We start from the raw sequence: 23,286 nt of genomic DNA, 5'->3' as shown, positions 1-23,286 counted from the left end.
CACGGCCTACATTTAGCTCATTTTCATTAAAAAAATAAATCACAAAATAGGAGCTGCAAAGTGTAGTTTGGAGGTTGCCAGTCTTTTCAGCATCATATTTTACTAGAACAGAAAGCTTTGCCCCTTTAATCTGGTGGTTAAGAATGTAAAATGTGGGTCCTCTTACTTAGTTTGTGTGTGTTTCGGTTTCTCTGGTCAGACTGAGGCTTGGTGTGGTGTTGGCGTCTCCTTTCCAGCGGGGGGGCTCCTGCCAAAGCTCTCTCAGGTTGCCTGGGACCCGAGGAGGACTGAGGGGCCCTTCTGTGGGTCCTGGTATTAGAAACGCCCAATGGGCGAGCTGTCCTGTCCGCCCTGGTGGCCCGCTGTACAGAGGGCTGATTTCTGGCAGCAGTTTGTGGAGACCTGGCTGGATCTGTTGGTGGATGATAACGGCGGGGAAACGTCAGAGTGCACTGGAGTTCATCTTACCTTTATGACCCCCTAGTTCATTCACAATATGTGCTCTGTACTGGATTTGCCTTTAGGGCCTTGTTGACACTAACTGCAATGGAAAATCATTGAACATAATTGCTCCACTCAAGACACATACGCTCAGTGCTAAATACTTAATTACAAGTCCCTTTCATCCAACAATGACAGTAAACATATGCAGTTGTCACAAAAGGGAAATGCTGTGCAACCGCACCATGTCCACTGTCATATGCTCCAACTTCTAGTGTCCTTCTTCCTGCTTTAATCCCACCATAGTAGTGATTCCATCTTGGACAACAACTCAGACATTGACTCAGACAGCCAGACAATCCCCCTCATCTGGCTGCTGAGTGATAGCATTGGCAATATAACAAAAAACTCCTCTGTCCCCCCCACTCTTTCGTCTTCTTTCTTTCCTCTCCTCCCTCTATCCGTCCTTTATCCGTTTCTCATAATCACTGTCAGATGAAAAGCATCTACCCTGTTTCCCATCAGGATAGCTGTATGCACAGCTGGGTTAGTACTGACAAGTCAGCTGATGTAACAAAGTGGTTTTTATGAAATTCAAAGTGGTTATAAGGACAAAAAAATACTGTGATGTAGCGTTTCCCCTTCCAACGAACAGGTAGGGTACGCCAACTGAGAATAGTCTTCCAAGAGAGGCCACCACACCCAAAAAATGTTCTTTAGCTATGGCTTAAAAAGGGAGAATTTTAGTGCCAATGGGCTTCCACCATGACACTGTATGTGTAGTGGAAAACAAAGATGAGGCAAAGAGGATGTGAAGAGGAGTATAAACGCCAACTAGAAAAACTCCCAGGAAGAAAGGGGTTTTGTGTCAACAAGACCTGGCGACTTGGAGCTCTCCATTCGTGTTTTTAACTCTCTGTGTCTATCCTTCCCTCTATCCTGACAACACAGCTGAGGGGATTTGTCCCCTTTGGATCTAGAGAATTGGCTGCTTGGTAATGCAACAACTCTCTCTGATGTTGCTTTTTCTCTCAGCTTTTCTTGTTTTCAAATCCTTGTCTCAAAGATTCTCCTGCACCTATACAAGTTTCTTGTATAATCTCTTCTGTATGCTCCTGTTCTCTGTCTGCCACCGTGACAGCAAAGTGTAACTGTTTATATGTCTGCTAAAGGTGTAATTAGTATAAATTGTATTTTACATTCATTAATCAAATTTACCATCAAAATAGAACTTAACACCAGTGTTGTTGCTCGTTTTATCTAATTTACTACAAATCACATATTTACTGTCAACAGTTGCTTTAGTTGTTTGCTTGCTGGTACACAAGCACACTGTATGTATGTAAGTGTGCTAGACAATTAAAGATTTGCATGCATGCTTGCTTCTGAAACATGGCTTCTTAAAATTCTAATGTGATTGTCATCGTTTTCCACTTATTTTAAAATGCCCTGGACATATATTTTCTGAAACTTGAGAAGAGTTTACTTGATTCATTGATTATCTGTCACAGTTATAGTACATTACCACCACTTTGTGGGGGAAAAAAAACGAACACATATTCATTTGAAAGTCTGCGCTGAATTACCACCCAACAATAAAATTTTAATATGGTGAATATGATACAGTATCTTGTGTTTTATTCCTAATTTCTGTGTATTTCAGCCATTTTTGACTGCTACTGAGGTAACACTTTCAAGAGTAACACTAATATGGACAAATCATCTGTCTCATTCCCACTGTACCTGTTTGTCTCTCCATGTACTAGCTGACTTAAAAAAACCCCCAAACATTTGGTTTTAATCAGCTGTCTTCTCCTTTTCCTTATTTTCTTCTTCCCATTTTCTCTCTCTGGCAAACTGTCACAGTGCATAGTTTGGCCCGGGTCACCACGCCGCGGACCACTAAACCATTGACTCCACAATGCTCTCACTGCCAGATACTTTCTGTCTTTTCCTGGAAACTTGATGGTCTGAGGTGCTATGAGGCTGGCCTCCAGACAGACAGACATACCACTGCTACAGCGGAGACCCACCTCACTGTGTTCAGACTGATGCTGAAGAATGTCACTGTCGTGTGCTTACTCTCTTCTCAAAAACTAGCTAAACAATCCACCGTCTTTGACATTTCACCACCTTCAAAAGCAAATCTAAACTTTGCAAACATAAATTTGTAAGTTTGGGTCTCACGGTGGAGTACATTGCTCAGTTTAGCCACAGTTTATACAAACAATTCTCAGTGGCTGAGTTTTCCTGGAGGCAGAAATAATCAATTTAACCTCAATTGGCAGAGACAAAGCTAGCTAAATGACACAAACCCAAATGGCAGTGAAACAATCCCAGAAAAAATATGAAAATACAACACCAATGCAAATGTCTTTGCCTTCATTCATTAATTAGCTTACCAGACTATCAGCTTTTACAGTATAATCAAATAACCTAAAATGTTAACTGGGCAAATGACCTATTGTTAACTTAGCTAATGTTAGATAGCATTTATCAGCTGGTACAAGTGTGTTAGTTTATAACAGTTGCTCCATATGACTACACAATACTAGCTGTATGCTATCAGTTAGCATAGTATAAGTAAATAACTTCAAATGTTAACTGAGCAAATTAGCTAGCAAGATAACTTAAGCTAATGTTAGTATTTGTCCAGTGGCAGCAAGTGTTCTTGCTTTTGCTTAACAGTTGCTAATGTTTGGCATTTTGGCTTGATATATAGCTATAATTACTTATCAGAATTGTTGTGTGTTGTTGTCTATTGTTCATTTACACAAACAATTCTCAGTGGCAGAGCTTTCCTGGAGGCAGATATATCAATTTAGCCTCAACTGACAAAGACAAAGTTAGCTAGCTAACTGACGAACACAAATGGCAAGAAAAAACTCCTGCCAAAATACGAACACTAATATATCAGAATCAGAAATACTTTATTGATCCCCGAAGGGAGACTCTTTGTTACAGCAGCTCGCCTTTACGTCAGTGCACAGAGGAAAAAGTACTAGCAAAAAATATAATGCAATACACTATAAAACAGGACAGAAAATAAATTAAGTACCAGGTGGGTATAAGTATAAAATAAAATAAGTGTGAAGTACCAAGTGGGTTTATCGGTTGATGATGATAATACGGTATAATAATACAATGTAATAATATAAGTAATAAGTAATAGTGCATGTACTGTCGAGTTAAGTGTAGCTTATTGAGATTATTATGAGACGGTGGATATTGCACAGCAGTAATGGAGGTATGAATAATATCAATATCAATAAATAGGAAAAACTAAATATTGCACAGGAGTATTACACAGAATATTGCACAATTATTTCAAGTATGGCAGAGATGTAATGATCAATGTCCAGTTTAGTGACTTAGGGTCATACAGACAATGGTTAATGCTTAATGGTTAATTAAGTTAACTGGGCTTGATTGGTTAACCTAAAAGATAACTTAACCTAAAGTTGGATAGCATTTGTCAGTTGGCACTGGCAGTATGTTTGCTAGCTTTGTAACAGTTGCTAATTGGACATTAATGGATAATAAATGGATCATCCAAATTGTGTTACTGTGTGTTGTACAAACAATGGAGGCAGACATAATAAATTCGGCCCTTAACAGTCAAAATATGAACATACTAATGCTAGTGTATTTTTGTTTTTTCCATCATTCATTAGCTTAAAATAAATAAATGAATAAATAAATGACTCAATAAATAAATTAATATGCCATTAAATACACCAAAATAATAATAATAAAAAATAATAATTAGAATGAATGTATTATATAATTAATTAAAAATTAAATAATTTATAAAATGTGAGAAAAATTTATATTTCTGTTTTAACTTGCCTCAGTATTTATTTACATTTGTTTTAATTTCCCTATTTATTTACTTTCCCATTTAATTTTCCATTTTATTTATTAATTTGTTATTTATTTACAGCTGGCTCTGACCAGGACTCTGATCTGGATCATATTTTATGGAGAAAATATTTTCTGATTTTCACTCTGATGTCCTCCGACTGCTCTGCCTCAACTCTGATTTATGCCATTTACTGATGAACAGATAGCTTCACTTGCTGCTAACTGTAACGTTAGCTGCCCTCAGCTAATTAGTAGTGCAACTGTGGTCCGATTGCTGAAGCATAAAGAAATGTAAAAAGAATAGACAGAAATAAATAAGTTTGGGGAAATAAATGGGGGAAAATGCAAAGGGAAACTAATGCATGACATGGCAAATTAATAAATAAATAAATGAACAAATTAATAAATCAAATGGAGAATTAAATGGGAAAGTAAATAAATAGGGCAAATTAATACAAATGTAAATAAATACAAAAGCAAATTAAAACAGAAATATCTATTTTTGTCACATTTTATTAATTTTTTATTTTTTATTAACTATTAGGAGTAGCTAGTATCCAGCTAGAAAACTTTAGGTTTTTACGGTTGGTAGCAAGTGTGCTAGCAAGGCTTCATAACATGCAATGTCTTCTTTTGCCCCATCCTTTTCACTGAGCTTTACTCTAGCATTACTTTCGCCAGAAACACAGTGGTTCTTTGGCTCCATTCACTGAGGTTAAATTCAACAAATATGATTAGCTGTGTCTCCAGTAAAGCTCTGCCTCAAACAAATACAACTGCAGCATGGTGGTTCAGTGGTCAGTACTGTTGCCTCACGGCAAGAAGGTCCTGGGTTCAGTTGCTGGTCCTGATCCTTTCTGTATGGAATTTGACTGGGTTTTCTTCATGTTCTCTGCCACGGCACAAAGTCATGCCAAGTCAAGTGGTTTGGAGAGACTAAATTGTCTCTATGGAACAGCATGAACACAAGTGTGCAAGTGGGCAAGTTAGCCCTGAGACTAGTGAGTGTTTACATGACATGCTTAAATGTCCAAGTGCCCCATGGCGCTGTGCAGAAATAAAAACATAATGAAAATTTACTATATTAATTTACTAAAAGTCCAGTCTGAAACTTGTGTAAGCTTCTTTTAGTGTGATTGATATATGAGAAGACAATCAAATTTTCTCTAATGAGTTTAAATAAAGTTTAAATAAATTTTAGAGCTGCAAATAATTTATTATTAGTCTATAAATATCACAAAATCATGAAAACTGCCCATCACAAGTTCATAGAGCTCAACATTGCATATCTGTAAATTGCTTGTTGTCCAACCAACAGATCAAAATCCAAAGGTATTAAATTTACAATTATATAAAATTAATATAAAACATGTACATAAAATGTAAAAAAAATAAAATAAAAATCTGGGCACCCCGGTAGCTACAATGTACTAAGGCTGAGTCCTTACCGCAGTGGGTCAGGTTTGATTCCAGCCCGGGTACCTTTGTTGCATGTCATCACCCCCACCCCCCCACCCCCCTCTCTCCCCCCTTTTTTGTCTCTCTTCAGCTGTCCCTATCTAATAAAAGGCAAAAAAGCCCGAAAAGATAATATTTAAAATTGTTTTATTTTTTTTTAAATCTCCACATTTGAGAAGGTGGAAACTGTGTGCAAATGTGTGTGCAAATGTGTGCCATTTTTGCTTTAAAAATGACTATTAATTATTAATAAATCAAAACTGTCAAAATTGTCTATTGCTTGACTAATCAATTAATTGACTGTGCTCTCCTAAATAAATCCACAGAGAGCACTTTAATCACTCACTGTATGGATAATCTGGCAATGAGGTTATAAGCAATTTGGTCTGCTACTAATTTCCTTTCATTTTACAGTCTGTTGAAAGCAGTGACAGGCAAATATGTGATAATTAATGTGGTGGAAGAACATTAAAAGGCAACAAAACTCTAAAATACATGTTCAATATGGATCACCTGCAAGAAAAACATACAATAAATGGGAATCTATGAGTCAGAGACAATTGAGTGTTTTTCCCCACTGATCCCATAGGGACAGAACTAGTGAGGGAATGAAGGATAAGGAGACTGTCGCCCCAAGACATAGCATTGTGAATCATCCTCACATTAGACTCAGCGGTTCCTTTTATATCCATGATGACAGCAGATAATTTCAGAAACTGCTTTTAATGGCTTTAACCAGATAGTTTTATATGTAAGGCTGTTAAGTGAGACACACCACTCCCATGTGTTGTTGGTAAAGATGCCTTGAGATCAGGTTTACCTGCTGATGAGTTGCTGACAGGTGCACCGCCCAACACAGCAAAGCCATCCAGGTTAACCCATTCAGGGTCTAAAAAAAAAACACAGAATATCTGGTTAAATGATGTTGCCAGTAGAATGTAGTAAGCAAGCAATAAATTATATAAATTTGAAAAGAAACTCAGATTTACTAAATCATGTCTACCTGATGGTGACATGTTCAAGGGGAAATGTTATTTTTCTTTTATGTGGAGCACATCAAGTTTTACATGTGTATGATTTGCATTTTCCCCTTATCAGTGAGAAAAGTGGGGGTCTTTTCTCAATCTCCCATTTTCCTTTACTCTCCATCTTGCTCCCTGTTGCTCCTCATAAGTAATCGCTCCAGCTTTGTTGTTTTAACTGCGACCTGGCCAGACACATTAATGATGTGGAGGCAAACAGCATGGTGTTATTTATGACAACTGATGCTGCTCTCATGCTGCTGAGGGAACAACACACGATCTGCAAGGAATTTCTGGAAAGGCAACATTGAGATGCAGCTCGGTTGCCAGAGATTTATGGCAAACTGCACCGAAGCTGGAGAGACCACAAGGCCGCCACAACGCACACTGGGCGACGCGCGCGCACGCGCACACACACACACACACACACACACACACACACACACACACACATAAACACACAAACACAAAAGCATCCACAGATGCATGTTTGAACACACCGACACACCATACAAGACAATGTATGACTTCAACACTTGGCACCACTCTGTCCTCCACCACAATCACCACCAAACACACATACTTGCACACACACACAAAAAGTGACCACAACACAGGGGATTGGGTTATAGGAGCTGGGCTGGGTTTGGATGAGGAAAAGAAGGGCTGGCTGCAGACTTTGAGCCGCTGATGAAGTATGACTCTAAGAAGCCAAGGACAGAGGAAAATGGAATAATGACAAAAGCAGGCTAGACTGTGTCAACATTGCAAACTGTATGTGTATAGAAACATAAAGACCTGTCTTATGTTTTACAAGGTGGGATTAGGGAATACCAGAGACGCTGTTAAGATCTAAAAATAATGTCCTCTTCTAAAGCCTAAAATAACCCGTCTGCTGAGCTAGAACAATGATCACCACCCCCAATGCTCTTTCTTTTCTTCTGGCAAACTTGGATGACAGCACATCCAATGATGAACTAATCCACTGATAAAAATGAATGCATGCACTCGCACGTGTGTGTGTACACCTCGCCTCTTGGCGTCTCTGCTTTGTACACAGCTTTGCTCATCCCCTCCTCATTCTTGGCATTTGCCTTGAGAAAGTGCAGAACTCCAGGATCTGAAAGCTCACTCCATAGTTTAAGCCAACTTCTTTTTCTTGCTTTTCATCCATTTATTTTCCTCTGAATTACTTTTTTGTCTAGCAGTGCTACCAGCACTCCTCAGGTCCCTCAGAAACACACTCATTAGCTCCTACTTGATTTGTTCACGTCACTCAATCTCAAACATGGTCAGAGACTCACAACCATCTGATCTTAACATCTCACATCCTCGTCTTGCTCTCACCCACTCGTTAACTTTCTCTCTGTTTCTGCCTTACCTACATCCTCCAGTAGATGAGAGCGACTGTCCTTTCCCACTTTAGTGAAGCGGTGAGACCTTGTGGGTTTGTTGGAGCTGACGACGAAGCGGTCCACAGGTCTTCCATCCAGATGGATAGAAGGCTCCCAGCTCTCCCTCAGGCCCTTGTCCACAGATGTCTGTTTCCCATTGTGTGACCGCAGGGGCTTCTCTGCTGCAAAACAAATGATGTCAGGATAAATTGTGTCTATACATTTTATTTTAACAGTCTTTGTCCCTTATCATAAAGACCTGTTGCGCCTTAAGATTGTGGCAGTATGTAGGCCTACTGTTCAAGCTCTGTAAGTTGTAAATACACCTCTTCTTTAGTGCCACCAGTAAAATTTCCTCTGTATTTATTATACTTGGCATTTAAAGTAACTCTAATTCTGATGAAGCATAAACTCACGTGTAAGGCAGCCCTGAAAAAAAACTAACTAGTTTGATGGTTAAATAAATAAATGAGGATTTGCTTGGATGCTAAAGGCTCAGGACAATAAGCAATCTGCAGTCTCCCTCTGGGCTAGAATTACTCAAAACAAAACAAAGAAAATAGTAACCACCACTCTGTTTTGGATAGCAAGTGCCTCTTTGCTCTTTTGGTTTGCATGCTAGATTAATGCAATGTAGGGATGACAGCACAATTATCAAACAGGCCAACATTACACCCAGATAATAAAGTAACACGTTGAGCAAGACTTTAATGCAATATAAAATTGTGAATTCAGCTTGTATGAAGGACAAAAAGGCTGCTAAAAGGCCCCAGATGAGACTGCATTACGTGGGAAATAATAAACAACCACTTGAGATCATGCGCAAAATAATGGCCTCATGCCTGAGAGCTAGTATGGATCCTGAAACTTCAGCTGTGCATTTAATTATTTTGCTCTCTTCAAAGTCAAACAACTGACCATTTTTAGCATTAGAGACTCTGCTCTTTGAGGGAGCTCTCAAAGAATCTGAGCAGGTATAAGGATTCTGCTGGGAAAACTGCTTACTAACTACTTGATAAAATTAATTAATGACACATGAACATGAAATCTTAGTTTAATCAACACTACCAATAATGCCACGAAGAAGAGGTTAGGGAGCCTTGGCAGCAAACAGTGTTGGCAAAACAGTCACAGTGATTAAGTGACAGGTTATAATGTCTGTGCTGTACACCATCATGAATATGATTGGATGTTGCTAGCCAATGATACTGAAGCATATATGAAACAGCCAATCAGCCAATACAAGCACAGTTTTGCTGCTCTGCTTGAACTAATGCTTTGCTTCATTTAATGGCAAACATGTTAGCAAACAGTTGCCTTTTAACACATCCAGCAAATACGGATTAATGTTAACATCCATTTGGAGTCCTATTTCTGTGCACCTGATAAGTCCAATATTCAGTCTCATTTTAGCTTCTGTTTTGGTCTCCACCAACTCCTGAGGATATCTGGCTCTTCAGCGATGAAATGTTGCACTATGCTTACCAGCGAGTGGCAAACTTCTGTGCCTGTGGGTTTTTTTGTGCTGGACAGGTAGCGTACAGTGGGTTTATCAGAGTTTTTTTTAAAGATTTTTTTGTGTGCCATTTTGCCTTTATTGGACAGTGACAGCTGTAGATAAAGACAGGAAAGGCAGGAGAGGGGGCATGCAGCAAAGGACCCCAGGTTGGAATTGAACTCTGCGGTAAGGACTCAGCCTAATGGTACAAGCTCTACCAGGTGAGCTCCGGGGCGCCCCTATCAGAGCTTTTTGGCTGAAAACAGCGGTCTGCTGCAGCTGGAAAAAAAATGCTGATGAGAGCGAGCCAAAACAGTAAAGTTGTGGGCCGTAAAACCAAAACAATAAACTGAAAGATGCTAAAACTGCGGGGAACTGCAGAGTCTGGTGATAATTCTCTGTGTCATTTAATCCATTGTTAATACAAAAATATTGATTACAGCAGCTTTAAATCTCAAGATCCAAATAGAAAGTATTCAAGCATTGACTAAATGGAGAGGATATGCAGTATTTGAACAAAAGTAGTGCAAGGTTTATTAGCATGCTGGTCATTCATCGCTGTCACATATAATTGTCAGTATTGTCTGTCCATCTCATAAAACAGCTGGTCCTTATGACTATCTGTGCTCCCCAAAAGGTTTACAGCAGCAGGTTCAGTCTAGCATCGTCACAAATCACTTCATCACTTCATCACTTTGAATTCTTGTTGTCTGCAGGTGTGCGCCCAGCTGGAGCTGCACTTTCACTTTTCACATTCAGAAATAATTGCCACCCAGGCCTCGTGTGTTGCAGTTTACAGATGGTCACAGCTCTTCAGAGGCCTACAATGTCATCTCTGCTGAACTTGGAGTTTTATATGTGCTGAAAGATGCCCCCATTGCTGTTTCTGCGGACTGTAGATAGCACCACTCTGGTGGCAAGCTACTCGTGCCTGAAGGAGTGTGAGTGTGTATTCCCAAAACAAAAAAACAAAACACAATCTGTCCTCATTATTTCCTCATTAATGTAGGGTTACAGTGGAGTCAGTTTTATCAGCTGTTCGTGGCAGACTCCACTGACACAAGTCTGGACACACTTCTATCACTTCCACCCTGTTTCCAATAAGGCCATTTATTACGTAGGAAGGGATCTGCTCCTCTGTCCAGACATCATCCTGTGATTTGGCCTCTTTGGAAAGTTATGATCCAAGGGCAAACCAGATATTTCTGATTAAATCAAGACTCCTTCGAGCACAGCAGATGCATGATTGCCATCCAAGAATAAACAGTTTGGGAAGCAGTTAAGCAACTGAGTGGTTGTAACATCATAATCTTACAAAGGGAGGCTTGGTTTCAGGGCGTTGCCATGAGAGACCAGAGCAATAATATAACATTTTCTTTGCTGTGTTTGTGAATGTGAAATGGAAAGACAGGCAGACAGTTAGAGTGAGATTGAGTTAGACAGTGGAAAGTATTAAGTATTTGAAGAATGAGGGCAGGGCCTGAGGGTCATTATGTCAATGTCTTTTTGATTAAATTTTTGTGTGTGTGTGTGTATGTATGTGTATGTGTGAGAGTGTGTGTTAGATGGATACAGATTCACAGACAGACAGACACACGTGTATGTGCATGTGTAGTTTGGTACAAGAAGCATTTGCAGGTAAGCCCTGAGGTTAAAGGACTCATGTATAAGTGTTCTAGAAAATACTTGCGCTCATGTACCTGCAATGTGCTCCACTTTTACAAGAGCACCTTCTCACCTCACAGACGCTGACCCCCCACTCACCCCTAATGAGTTTGCCATTAACCCCTAATAACCGTCCTCTTCCACAAACTCCCATCAATAGCTAGGTTCACCAGTGAATGTGTGTGTGGAAGGAAGTACATGTGGAGGGGTTAACAAAGTAGATGAGGCTCATCAGAGGTGAGGTGATGCTAACACTGTCCATTCTGTAAGCTATTAGAAACAAGTCATATGCATCTGTAGGTGTTAAAATAATTAGCTGTCATGGCAACGATAAATGCATGCACACACTGAGTGAGGTGTCTTTTCTCTCCAATAACTGTAGGTGCTAGAGGCAAGTGACGTAGAAGTTTCCACTTTCCTGTTTTTGAAAAATTGTTTTTAATCACTGCAGCACAACAAGTGTTCGACAGACATGACTGACACCTCAAAGATGTCTGTGAAGTGTTTATTTGGGCGTTGATGTTGTAGTTAGTATTAGGGATATATGGGAATAACATGCGAATGTCCCAGGGATCAACAAAGTCTTATCTTAAATTATTTGTCTATTTATCTTATCTGTCTTATATTGTATTGTGTAAGTGGAGCAAAAAACAAACAAACTTAAACTTCAGTCTGACTGGTCAGATTCAGATTTGGGATTTGAATCACATTTCAACCACCCATGAAATTGATTTAAAGGGCTGGCTCACCCAAATTACCAAATTAATAAATAAATAATTATCACTTACCACTAGTCAGTCATGCAGATAGCTGTGGTTTTATTTGCCAAGATGAGATTTCTGATGCCCCTCGAATATTGAATAAAATTTAATTTGTAGTGCTCACAACATTGAAAACATTCAACAGCAAAGAATCTTTTCCAAAACAATGTTAATCTGGACAATTCACAGACCTCTCTGTCAACGGTTTTCATTGAAAATACTTTCTACCAAACAAACAGTCCCAAGAAAACAGCATGTTCTGTGGATTATCATGAGTAACCAGGACACTGATTCTGGAAAGTGGTGTTGTTTTTATGTTTTAAGTCCCTCAAACAAAATTCCATTCGTCATTGTATTAGGGTAGAGGCAAAAAGAGTCCCTTTGTCATTTAACCTGTCCTTTAAAGGAATAGTTTGACATTTTGGGAAATATGTTTCTTTGCTTTCTTGCCAAGAGTTAGATGAGAACATTGATATCACTCTCATGTCTGTATGGTAAATATGAAGCAGCTGGTTAGCTTAGCTTAGCATAAAGAACAGTAAAAGGTAAACAGCCTGGTTCACTAAATCCTAAACAAATGAAATATGTTAAATATTATATTTCGTTTGTTTAGGAGTTTTTACCTTTAGATAGAGCTGGTTAGCTGTTTCTCCTGTGTTACCAGTTTTTATGCTATGCTAAGCTTAGCATCTCCTGGCTGTTGCTTCATACTTGTGGGACAGACATGAGTGGTATCGAGCGGTATCTGCAAAAAAGTGAATAATCGTATTTCTACTTCTTTAAGAGATGAGACTCTGGTTTTTTTTTGCTGTTCAGACAAACATAATGGGACTTGAATACATTTAAAAGCAGATTTGAGCTGCCTCTAAGAACATAGATTCATTTAGGTGGGGGGTTGGTGACAAATCTTGCCAGGGGCAACTAAATTCTTGGTAGCACCTCCGTCAGTCTTTAACTCCTCTCACCTCTGGCCTTCAGTAAACTCTCTCCAGTAATCAACTTTGTCATAAAGCCGACACACCAGACTGAGACCATGACCATAGATGGCTGTTGCCCTCCTCACACCGGCAAATCAATCACCAGACTGTCTGACTAGATGCAGTCATTTTATTGATGGCGGTTAAGCCTCATTTAACCAGGTTAAGTGACTAAGAATGCATTTTTATTTAAAGCGACAACCAGGGGTGAGTGATTGTTTAGCTTGGGAGGATTACATGCATACATATATGACATTTATGACATCTACAAACAGAAGCTGGCCAGTACAATTATAGCCTAAAAACACATTTTGTTTGTCAATGTCGGTGGTCACGAGCTCACTTCTCCAACCAATAGACTTCCCAAATGATTCAAATATCTCCTCACTGATGGAGATTGACATCTTACACTGTTAGTTTTGCTATATTTTCCTGCAACACACTTAGTATGCTGACATCTACTGTGCTGTGACAGGTGTGTTCATGGCCCAGGTGGTACTTGTTTAAACTAGAATATCACCTAGAGATGACATCATGACATGAAACATGCCATCGCTGGCAGGTTTGACAGGCAGCTAAGATACAGGTGGGTGGGGGTGCTGGGTCAAGCTGTGTCAGGTGATCAAACATACCTATCATGGAAAATATTAGAAATATTAGCTCTATGCTGCCTCTGCCTCTCTGTAACTGTCATATTTTCCCAAAGCAAAAACATTCAAGTTATGAAATTCCTGATTCTGAAAGTTTTCTGTGAGATCTGTCATGGGGTGCTCCTGCAGAATTCCAGCATGTTAAGTGGAGCAAAGAAATTAAATTCCACTGGCCTGCAAGGACATGATTTCCTCTTTCCCCTCACTCTCTGTCCAAATTACTTTCTACACTCTACTCTTTCCAGGAGTTGACTGACTGTGGCTTCATGGAAGAAGTTGATATTATTTATTATCCAAATACACTATGTTTCTGTTCTCTCTGTTTGCACTGCTCCCACCTAGGTGTCCAGATATTCCCACAAGCACAATTTCATCCACTGTTGTGAAGAATTTTAGACTGACAAGCTGATGACATGTGAGTGGAGAGAGTTAATGAGTAACACTCTCCTCTCCCTTAACAACTACTGTCAAAATGCCCGAGAGGAAGACATTTAACTCCAAACTGCTGCTGCTCAGTGGCCCACAGCAGTGAACTGTGGTTGTATTAAGTATCTCCCAGGTGTGAATGTATATAAGTGAATGAATGTGAAGCAGGGTGTTGCAGAAAGATGCACAGCTGCTCTGAAAATACTTCCAAAAAGATGGAAAAGAAAACGAGTCAGAGGAAACAACAAATAGCAGCTGCCTATATTCAGAGAAAGCAATGACCTCATGCACTAAGTGCTTACAGTTGAGAAGGAGGCATATAGAAAACTTACAATATAAGAGGACTGAGTACCTTGGATAGAAGGGAAGAAAAAAATAATGTCTGGTTGTAACGTGGCCTTTAAACTCAGCCAAAAGGGTTAGCTTACTGCCCTCCAAAACTCCCCAGGCTTTATGGCACTTTTGATATTTTGGATATTTTCATTGTCTGGACGGATTTGGGCTTCTTTCCCTGAAAATGGATTTTTACAAACAGTACTTAAAGAAACTTTAAAAACATGTGTGCTGCGGTTTGCACAGTCTCTGTGCCTGTCAAAAATGCTAGTCCTTTTGCTATATCCCAGTGCTGACATGGATTAAAAAGAATTATACATTTAATAAAAAAATATCTATTTTGCGTGTAAAAAGCCTTTTGATTCACTTTTAATCATTTTGCTATATCAGGAGTATTTCGCCCATTCCTGTCTAATACCTAATGATTGACATGACATTTTCAGTCTCTGTCTATTCAGAGGAAGCCTGACAGAAAGAAAACTTAAGCCCCCCTTTGATTCTGCCATGAAACTGAATTTTAGAGGCAGGTCATTTATCACCACCATCAGCCAGATTAGTCACCAATTTGGCACGATACCCCTCAGAAGAAAGCACAGCACTTTTTTCTTTTTTATTCTCAGGATGTAGCCTGATATTCGTCATATTCTTGTAATTGTTGATCAAAGTTATTCCAGGATGTGCCCACTGTATGAGGTAAGGACTTGTTCCATGACTGCTGCTAAGAGGCCAGCATCACATTTTCCCCCCATAAAGTAACAACGGTGAAAATACTGTCACAGTCCCCATTTGCTGTAATTGCTCACTTAAACGAACTCTTTCACAGTTGCAAATGATAATCAAACTATACACTCTGAATTAAATATTCCAATGCATTCTAAATAGCTACAATCAATCTATTTCGTTTTCATGAACAATGACATCTGGGGATTTGGAAATGTTTAAGGCTCGCGCGCACAGACATGGATATGCACGCGCGCACATACACATCCATCCTATCCCTTCAAAATCACAGTATCAACATTCTGAGTGAAAATGATTACATTTTAATGCATTAAAATGCGCACATTGCAGCAATGTACTGGTCAAAGTCACACGCTGCAGCAACTGTCTCATCAATTAAACTGAATCCATTAAACTGCAAGAGCAGAAAGAAACAATGCCCCGGCAATTATCAAGCTGAAAAACACATTAGCGCAAACAGTGCACCTGCTCAGGAGAAAGGAAACAAATCTTTTACCTGTCCATCCGCATCCTGGTGCGCAAACCGTAACGAATAGCGCCAAGAGCGTCCTGCTTGCGGCCAAAGCCATAGTGAGTGTGGCGCGCTACTGCTGCGGAGCGACGCTCCAGCTGGATGCAGAGGGCTGGGACACACCAGCCCTCCCCTCTTGCGATGGGACTGCTGCCTTTTACCGTGAACCTGCGGCTTCTTTATGTCGGCAAAAAAAACTTTCAAAAGCCAATAATAAATAACATCCATAAACCTCTCCAGTCGATTCTGATTTGACAGAAGTGATTACACGCTGTGAAGTGCGCTTAAAAAAAGCATTTAAACTGTGAAACAGAGTGAAGACTTATAGGTTCTCATCATTTTAATTTATTCAAATCCCATTTTTCATTCCTTTACAATATAGTCTTCTGTATGCTTCTCAGCTCTTTAAACGTGGCTACAGGGTGTCTTTCATTTGTGGATAGAATAATAAAATAAAATTGACAAAATGTCTCCCTCTTCAGGGAACAGCACTGATTTCATCCAACACTGAAGGTCTGGTAGCAGGTGGAGGGAGAAAATAAAGACTGCAGGGTGTAAGCAACTGATTAGTGCCAGAATAATTTAGATCTGAGGTTTTGAACATGCTGTCCATGTTCAAAACCTACTCTTCCTGATTTTGTTTACCGTTTAAGTGTATGATTTTATAACACGTATTGTGTTTTTCTTTTCACCTTAACACAGGAACGTTATTGTTATGGTTGGTATAGTTGCTTATCTAACAACCTTTATGTAAGCAGTCCCACCTGTCCTGTTCTGTTCCAGACTTATTCTTGCAGACCTGATCCACTTTAGGATGAAACATTTCCATGACACCATAACTTCACCAGGTGTGAGAGAACAGGACTGGGGGCCAAGACTCCAACAAATGACCTAATCTGTGGAGAGAGTGCACAATTCAAAGTCATTTAACCACTAGATGGAGCAACAAGCCACATTTTTAGTCGATTTGTCTGATACTTGTTTGTTTTTGCATGATTTTGTGCTCCAGTGAGGCTAAGAACAATTCACACATTGTGTAAATAATATATGAGGTTCTGCTTCTGCCACCGATAAACATTTGTGAGGGTATATTATAATACTGTAAAGTTTCAACATTAAATAATGCAGAAATTTAAACTGAACATCTCAGAAACATTGTTGTTTACTCTTTATTCGAGTTACTTTCCCCCATGGTTACTATCACACTGCAGTCAGAGAATTTTCTGCCTCACGACACCTTTGCAGCACTTTTTGCATGTGAGAGAGCAAACGTCCCACAAGACCAGCAGCAATCTGACAGATGAGCAATTTCTGAATCCATTCAGTGTCTTCCTCAGACAGAGGTTAATTGAGATGAGATGAATAAGCAATAGGCTTTTCATAATTAATGATCTATCTAGCTACAGGGTTTGTACAGCTTTTTAAGAATAAAATTCAAGCACTTTCAAGGTACTTAAACCTAAAATTTACAGCCTATCGAAGCCTTTCTCTTCACATCTAAATTGTTACTATAAATGCAATAGCGACAAATAAAGTTTATAGAATTCCTTTATGCCTGCACCAATCAATGTATTGTCACTTGGTTATTTTACCAGCCGTTAACTTTGATTGTATCTTTTAATCATGATTATTTAATGCTTGCTAATTTCCAGAGTAAGGGCTCAACAGAGGACTTATTTATGAATGAATGTGGCTCCTCTCTGAAGCCATTTGTTATATTTTTCGTTAGCCAGCCAGTTGTCATTAAAAAGACAGCCTGGCATATTGCTAGGTTGGTTTACATGAATGATTGTATAGATGAAACATCAGATTATGTTGAAAATCAAGCATTTTTCAAGGAGTATGTTCGAATTCAAGCATATTCCTAACCATGAAAACTAAGTATTTTCCAACTAAAATTAAGCATTTTCCAAACTTTCAAACTTTGTATGAGCCCTGTATCTGTCAATGCCTCATCAAGCAACAGCAGTTGCAAAGTGACAAAAGATTGCTTTATTCACTTGTCTATATGTGGTTTTATTCCAGCCCAACATCTCCCTCTGTTGGCCAGGGCCTTTATCTACACTGGAAAAAGATTTCAATCATCACTCGTTCATGAATGAATTCATGAATGAATGTAAAGCCAGAGTATGAGGAGGTCAGATGGAAAATTAGGGCTAAAATACAGTAGCCAGGGTTTCACCACACAGGAGCTTGGTATTTGTTACTGAAAAAAAAAGGTCAAAATTGCAGAATTAATACACGTATCAGCGGTAAACTTCATGGCCCCCAGGGGCAAATAAAGTAACTGCAGTTTTATTTTTTTTAATATAGTCTCTGCCTTTATAACCTTAACTGCATAAACTCATTACTGGTGCTGATTGAGTCTCTAATAGCGTGTCTCTCTCTCACACACACACACCCCCACACACACGCTACTGCAGCAGCTTGCAATACTGCATGAGTCAGCATAAAACTTAATGCAATTTTAAACTAAAAAAATTCTTATCGAAGCAGATAGCTGTCTCTTTCACTCGCTCCCTGCAAACCCGCAAAATGTGCACAGACACTGTCACTCATTCACACACACACACACACACACACACACACACACACACACAGAGGGGGGGAGCGAGAGGCTTCAGTCAGTATAAGTACAAGGTGCACTGTCTTGTTATACACATGCCTGAGGTTATTTATGTCAGGTCCTGCTATAATTCCCCCGAGTGAGGTGACAAGATGCTTGTGATGAAATAGGCAATCTCTGCTGATATACTGTATCAAGTTAGACTGGATGTCCAGCTGAGTTTATATCAATGGTGTTAAAGCAATATGAGTGTTGCGTTCCAGTTCTATCAGCAGTTTTACTTGATTTCTTTTGTCATCTGTGTGTATACCAAACGTACTACATTAGGCTGTAGGGTCAACATCTAACCATGTTTGAGGCACAAGTTATACATTTTTCTTACATGCAGTCTTTTATGTCTGTTGGTGCTACTCCTTTGGGGTATCTCATATACAGAGATGATGAATTATCAAACCAGCTCTTTCATTCTACCATTGTCTTTGAATCTTTCCCAAATTCTCTGGGAGAGTTGAGGGAAAGAAAAAACATCAAATTAACTGGTTTAGACGGTAACTAAAAATAGCGTGGTTCAGTAAACAGGAACATCAAGCTTTGAGGAAAAACTGGTTCTATACGCTCTTTAGATATACACTATACATTATATATACACACTATATATATGTATATGTACACACACAGTTACCAGTTTATTAGGTACATCTAGCTAAACCTAATGCAGTCTTATACAACAGTCCTGCAATAAATCCTCCCTTCATAAAAGGTTATTATGTTCATTGATTGTACTATACAATAATTTTAGAGGATTTAGTTTGTGGTGCTGTAGAACTGTATTGTGTTATACTGACAGGTGTTTCTATTATTCTGTCCACCCTATATATATCAATGAGGGTGGGCAAAATAATAGAAACACCTGGTTTTCAAGTCGATTTTTCTTTACATTTGAACCCATTTAGGCTAAACTACAGTGACACAGTTGCTAAATATACATGTCAAAGTGTCAGACTACACTACATTGTCACAGTATATTTATTTTGTGTGAGGCCATTTTGAGCAGATTATTTGAGTCCTATATAACAGTCAGAGCCATGTCTTGGCAGGACCAATAAGCTATGCCGATAGCCTGAGCGTGTCCCTGTGCCTGCCGGGATGTTGAGGACCAGAAACATCACAGTGCTGTCAGAGGGATTCCTGCTGCCGCCAGTACAACTGTGGTTCTCCTGGAAAAAGTTCTTTATTTTTTTTTTTACTTGTTATATGCTATTAGCTGAAACTCAGTGTCACATGCAGATGTTAAGGATTCCCACACATTAAACCAAAAAATTCCCATGCTCAGGGAGGGCGTTGGTCTTTAACCTTCTTCTCATTGTAGTAACATCTGGTGAACCAGTGAATTATGAATTATTATTCTTAATTTTCCTCCTGGAGAACACAGTCAGGACCCAACAGATCCTTGGACTCTGTTTTGAAACCTCTTGGTACAGCTGCCTACCTGCTGGTCTTTCCTTGTAACAGATACATGGATTACAGTGCCTCAGCCAGCAGGTATAACGTGGTTTCTGTTGTTTGTTACCAGAGCAGAAAGAAGGACCACTGCCCTGCACCAGACAGGGAGCAACTAGCAAAGCTCATTTAAACCTCGAACCTTAGTTATCCTCACCCCAGAGTAAGGGAAAAGGAGTTGCCTAGCAACTGTATTTTACGCCATATCTGTCCTAAAGAATAAGATTTAATCCTACAATACAGTAAGTTTTAGATAACGTTAGGTCATGGTATAGTCTTTATAGCAATATTAAATGACACATAATGTACCACGGGGTATGACAAGCACTAAAAGGGCATTAGTATTTAAACTCTGTGTTTAGTAACCTACATAGACTACAAACAGTCTATCCTTTATGAGTCTACTGTAAAATAGCTGACTATATTTAGAGGCAGTCTTCAGTGAAGATTACAAAAGAATATAAATCTGTTAAGGCATACAGTAGGCTCATGACTATAGACGATTTTTTTCTCACTGGAGAAAAAGGAGGGAGCAAATTTCCCTCAAATCGCAGGACTGGACTGATCTTTTACAATTAGAGCATCCACCATCCCCACGCTGAAGCTGAAGCACACCCCCCGCCCTTCCTGCACGACGGGAAGACTACAACCAAGTGCCAGCCCGGAGATGCGCTACAGACCCAGCAGCCACGGAGCACGGAGCGAGAGAAAATTTTACCCGGAGCCTGTAATTAACCCACTATTTGGTGTCTTTTATGGAAAATTATTTTTGTGTCCAGACGCAAGGAGAGGCTCACCTGAAGAAAATTAAACACAGATTGCAGCAAACTGGTTCAAGTTTTATCTGCGTGGAGTAAAGTTACTCCCCTGACCTTTGTGGACTAATGATGGCTCTAATGGTTCACCTGAAGACGGCCGCTCACCTTCCGGGGAAAGGTGACAGGATCGCCAAAGTTACATTCAGAGGTAGGACATCTTTAACGGCAACGTTTCTGTGTTATATAGCCTGCATGTTTTGAAACGGAATCACAATGTGTGGTGTGCCCGGATTTGATGTATGTTAGACGACGTGATCGGAGATAATTAGCGGCCCTGGTTGCGTAAAAAGTTGGGGAAACCTCTCCTGGATCAGTGGTCACCGGAGACGCGCTGCGCTCTGCGCTATTTCTCCAAGGAAGGAAACTGGACTCATATTCTTCAAATAAAAGAGAGTAGAAATCCTACAACACAATCATTAGCTTAAGCGATTTAAAGGGATACTACACAAAAACCCATCCCCTTATGGGACTTTCTTTAATAATTTTGCACTTGTTATATAAACATTTGGTGTATTCCCTCATATTCATATTATCTATATGCTCTAATGCATTTTCACATCTTTTAAAAAGTACTACAGAAACAAACTATTTGAAATTGGGGGTTTACATTCCTGTCAATGATGGACAATAATGTAACATCACACCTATTATATCCAGTCTCTTCCAGCTGTCAGGACATGGACTTCTCTTTGCTTGAATATGACTTATTAGAATATTAACTATTTATAGTCACAGAGAGAAGAAGCAGAGTGTAACTCTCTGTACATGCCTGGGAATATAGTGACATTACAGAGATTTCTCATTACTGTTTTCACTTGATGTTTCCATGGGTCATTTTACTCATAAAGCAATAAAAGCAAGAGGCCAGTAGTTACAATTGACTAAGCTGATGGCATTGAGGGTGTTGGAGATGGGGTCGTGGGAGTTGCCGTTATTATACCTCTTATATATCTCTGGCGTTTTTAAAGCTCCTACGGGGTTGTTATCCACCTGACCTGCTCTGTCTCTTCTGCTGTTCAGAGGAAACAGAAATCACTGAAGTGTTGGAGGGACATTTGGAGGGAGTTCAGTGGATTCATTCATCGACATCATACGTTTCTTTGTGTGTGAGTGTGTGTGTGTGTGTGTGTGTGAGAGAGAGATAGACAGAGAGAGGAAGAGAGAGGCGTGTGTATTTCAGCACCCTGGACAGCGATCAGTCCACTCTCTGACAGGTGACAGGTGTTTAATCCCAGCTGATCTCTGATTAGACTCCTGTTGTCAGCATCAGTATTGTGTAGGATGTTACAAGACCACCACCCCTTCTTCCTCTCTCCACTGCTCTGTGAGTGTGTGAAACTGTGTGCACTGGAGAAAGGATGGGATTCAGTGTTGTGCTCTGTGCAGCAGTGAATTCACTAGGGTCTTGATATGACATGAACCGTGTCATCCAAGTCAAGATTTAGACCGTCTACTCTTCCCCCCCATGGTCCAACTGTCAGCACAGTAGCTGCAGTTCATCTGTTTGTAATTTCAAATAAGCAATGATGTGTGTGAGTGTTTGTGTGTGCCTTTTTTAACCCCAATTTCTGCCCTACGGTATCTGATTCAGTCAGTGCTAGTGACTTTCACTGGTTTTCACATTCATCATATCTATCTATCTATCTATCTATACACACACACACACATACACATATATATTAGTTACAGAGAGAGTCACAAATCCTAATAGTTGTGATAGCACGAACCTAGTGTAAAGTTAATGTAGCCTATGTTGGGTAGCCTATGCGTGACCCCAGCTATCAAAATAAAGTGTGATATAAAGTATGATAACATCGTTGTAGCAGTGGCAAATACTGCTGAAATTCATAAAACAGATACCAGAATAAGTGATGATCTTGGCCACTTTGGGGAAGCGGAAACAAGTTAACAAGACATTGACATATCAAAGTTGATATGGCGAACTTGTCAGCAAACAGCTGCTTATTTACACATTCAACAGTTATGGAGGAACATTATCATTCATTTGGAGTCGTGTTTCTGGCCACCTAGTGAATGTAAGTCACATCAGTCTCCTTTAGCTCTGTTTTTGGTCTCTATCAACGCCTGAGGGAAATATCTAACTAGCTTAGTTGCTAACTTTCTCTGTCTGCCGTTTGTTGCTAGCATACATTCGGCTCACACAGGTAGCTAATTAACGGTTATCGGTTTCTCTAAAACACGTTTGAAAAAACCAGAAGGTCGTTTAAAAACACTTACCGCTGTTTAGACGGTGTTTCCAGAATCCTCAAAGACGTTTCTAACGAGTTGACTGAACAAATATTCCGTCTGATAAAGATTTTTAATCCGTTTCCCAAGTTGCGCCTGTTTCCTATGAGGTCGAGCCCGGCGGGCCGCCATATTTATTTTTGATTGGGAAACGCAGTCGCAATTTGGAAAACGGGTTAAAACTCTTATTTATCATTCAACAGACGGATTTTTTTTTATCCAGATGGTTAGAAGAGTCTTGGAGATTGTTTTTAAACGACCTTCTGGGGTTTTCTAACATCACCGGTCAATTAAAAGAAACTGATGGTTAGACCCAAATGTATGCTAATCTGCGGGGCGAGTGTACAGTGGGTTTTTAGAGCTTTTTCGCTTGACGTGGGAAGCATCCATCTGTCACTGAGGTTAAATACTGTG

General features: G+C 39.6%; 2 protein-coding genes across 11 annotated transcripts in view; one reads left to right on the top strand and one right to left on the bottom strand.

The window, feature by feature from the left end:
- The window catches only part of fndc1 (fibronectin type III domain containing 1), a 46,004-nt gene extending 22,992 nt beyond the window's left edge, over positions 1-23,012 (bottom strand). Inside the window, exons 1-5 of one of the 5 annotated variants that reach the window (XM_044169353.1) lie at positions 22,864-23,012; positions 16,506-16,637; positions 8,167-8,361; positions 6,584-6,652; positions 167-412 (exon numbers count right to left, since the gene is read on the bottom strand). In XM_044169353.1, the coding sequence (XP_044025288.1) occupies positions 167-412; positions 6,584-6,652; positions 8,167-8,361; positions 16,506-16,578 (583 nt within the window). In that variant the 5' untranslated portion in view covers positions 16,579-16,637; positions 22,864-23,012. Of the gene's footprint in view, positions 1-166; positions 413-6,583; positions 6,653-8,166; positions 8,362-15,726; positions 15,924-16,505; positions 16,638-22,863 lie in introns of those variants that run through there. The other 4 variants (XR_006374935.1, XM_044169355.1, XM_044169352.1 and 1 more) reach the window with 4 other exon arrangements.
- otofa (otoferlin a) overlaps positions 20,369-23,286 on the top strand; it is an 83,758-nt gene continuing 80,840 nt past the window's right edge. For 2 of the 6 annotated variants that reach the window (XM_044169347.1, XM_044169346.1), the window contains exon 1: positions 20,370-20,773. In XM_044169347.1, the coding sequence (XP_044025282.1) occupies positions 20,692-20,773 (82 nt within the window). In that variant the 5' untranslated portion in view covers positions 20,370-20,691. Of the gene's footprint in view, positions 20,774-23,286 lie in introns of all 6 variants that reach the window. The other 4 variants (XM_044169348.1, XM_044169345.1, XM_044169350.1 and 1 more) reach the window with 4 other exon arrangements.

This window comes from Siniperca chuatsi, linkage group LG16, assembly GCF_020085105.1.
Source record: "Siniperca chuatsi isolate FFG_IHB_CAS linkage group LG16, ASM2008510v1, whole genome shotgun sequence".
Lineage (NCBI taxonomy): Eukaryota > Metazoa > Chordata > Actinopteri > Centrarchiformes > Sinipercidae > Siniperca > Siniperca chuatsi.
The sequence above is the reverse complement of the archived record's forward strand: the minus strand, read 5'-3'. Positions and strand labels throughout refer to the sequence as shown.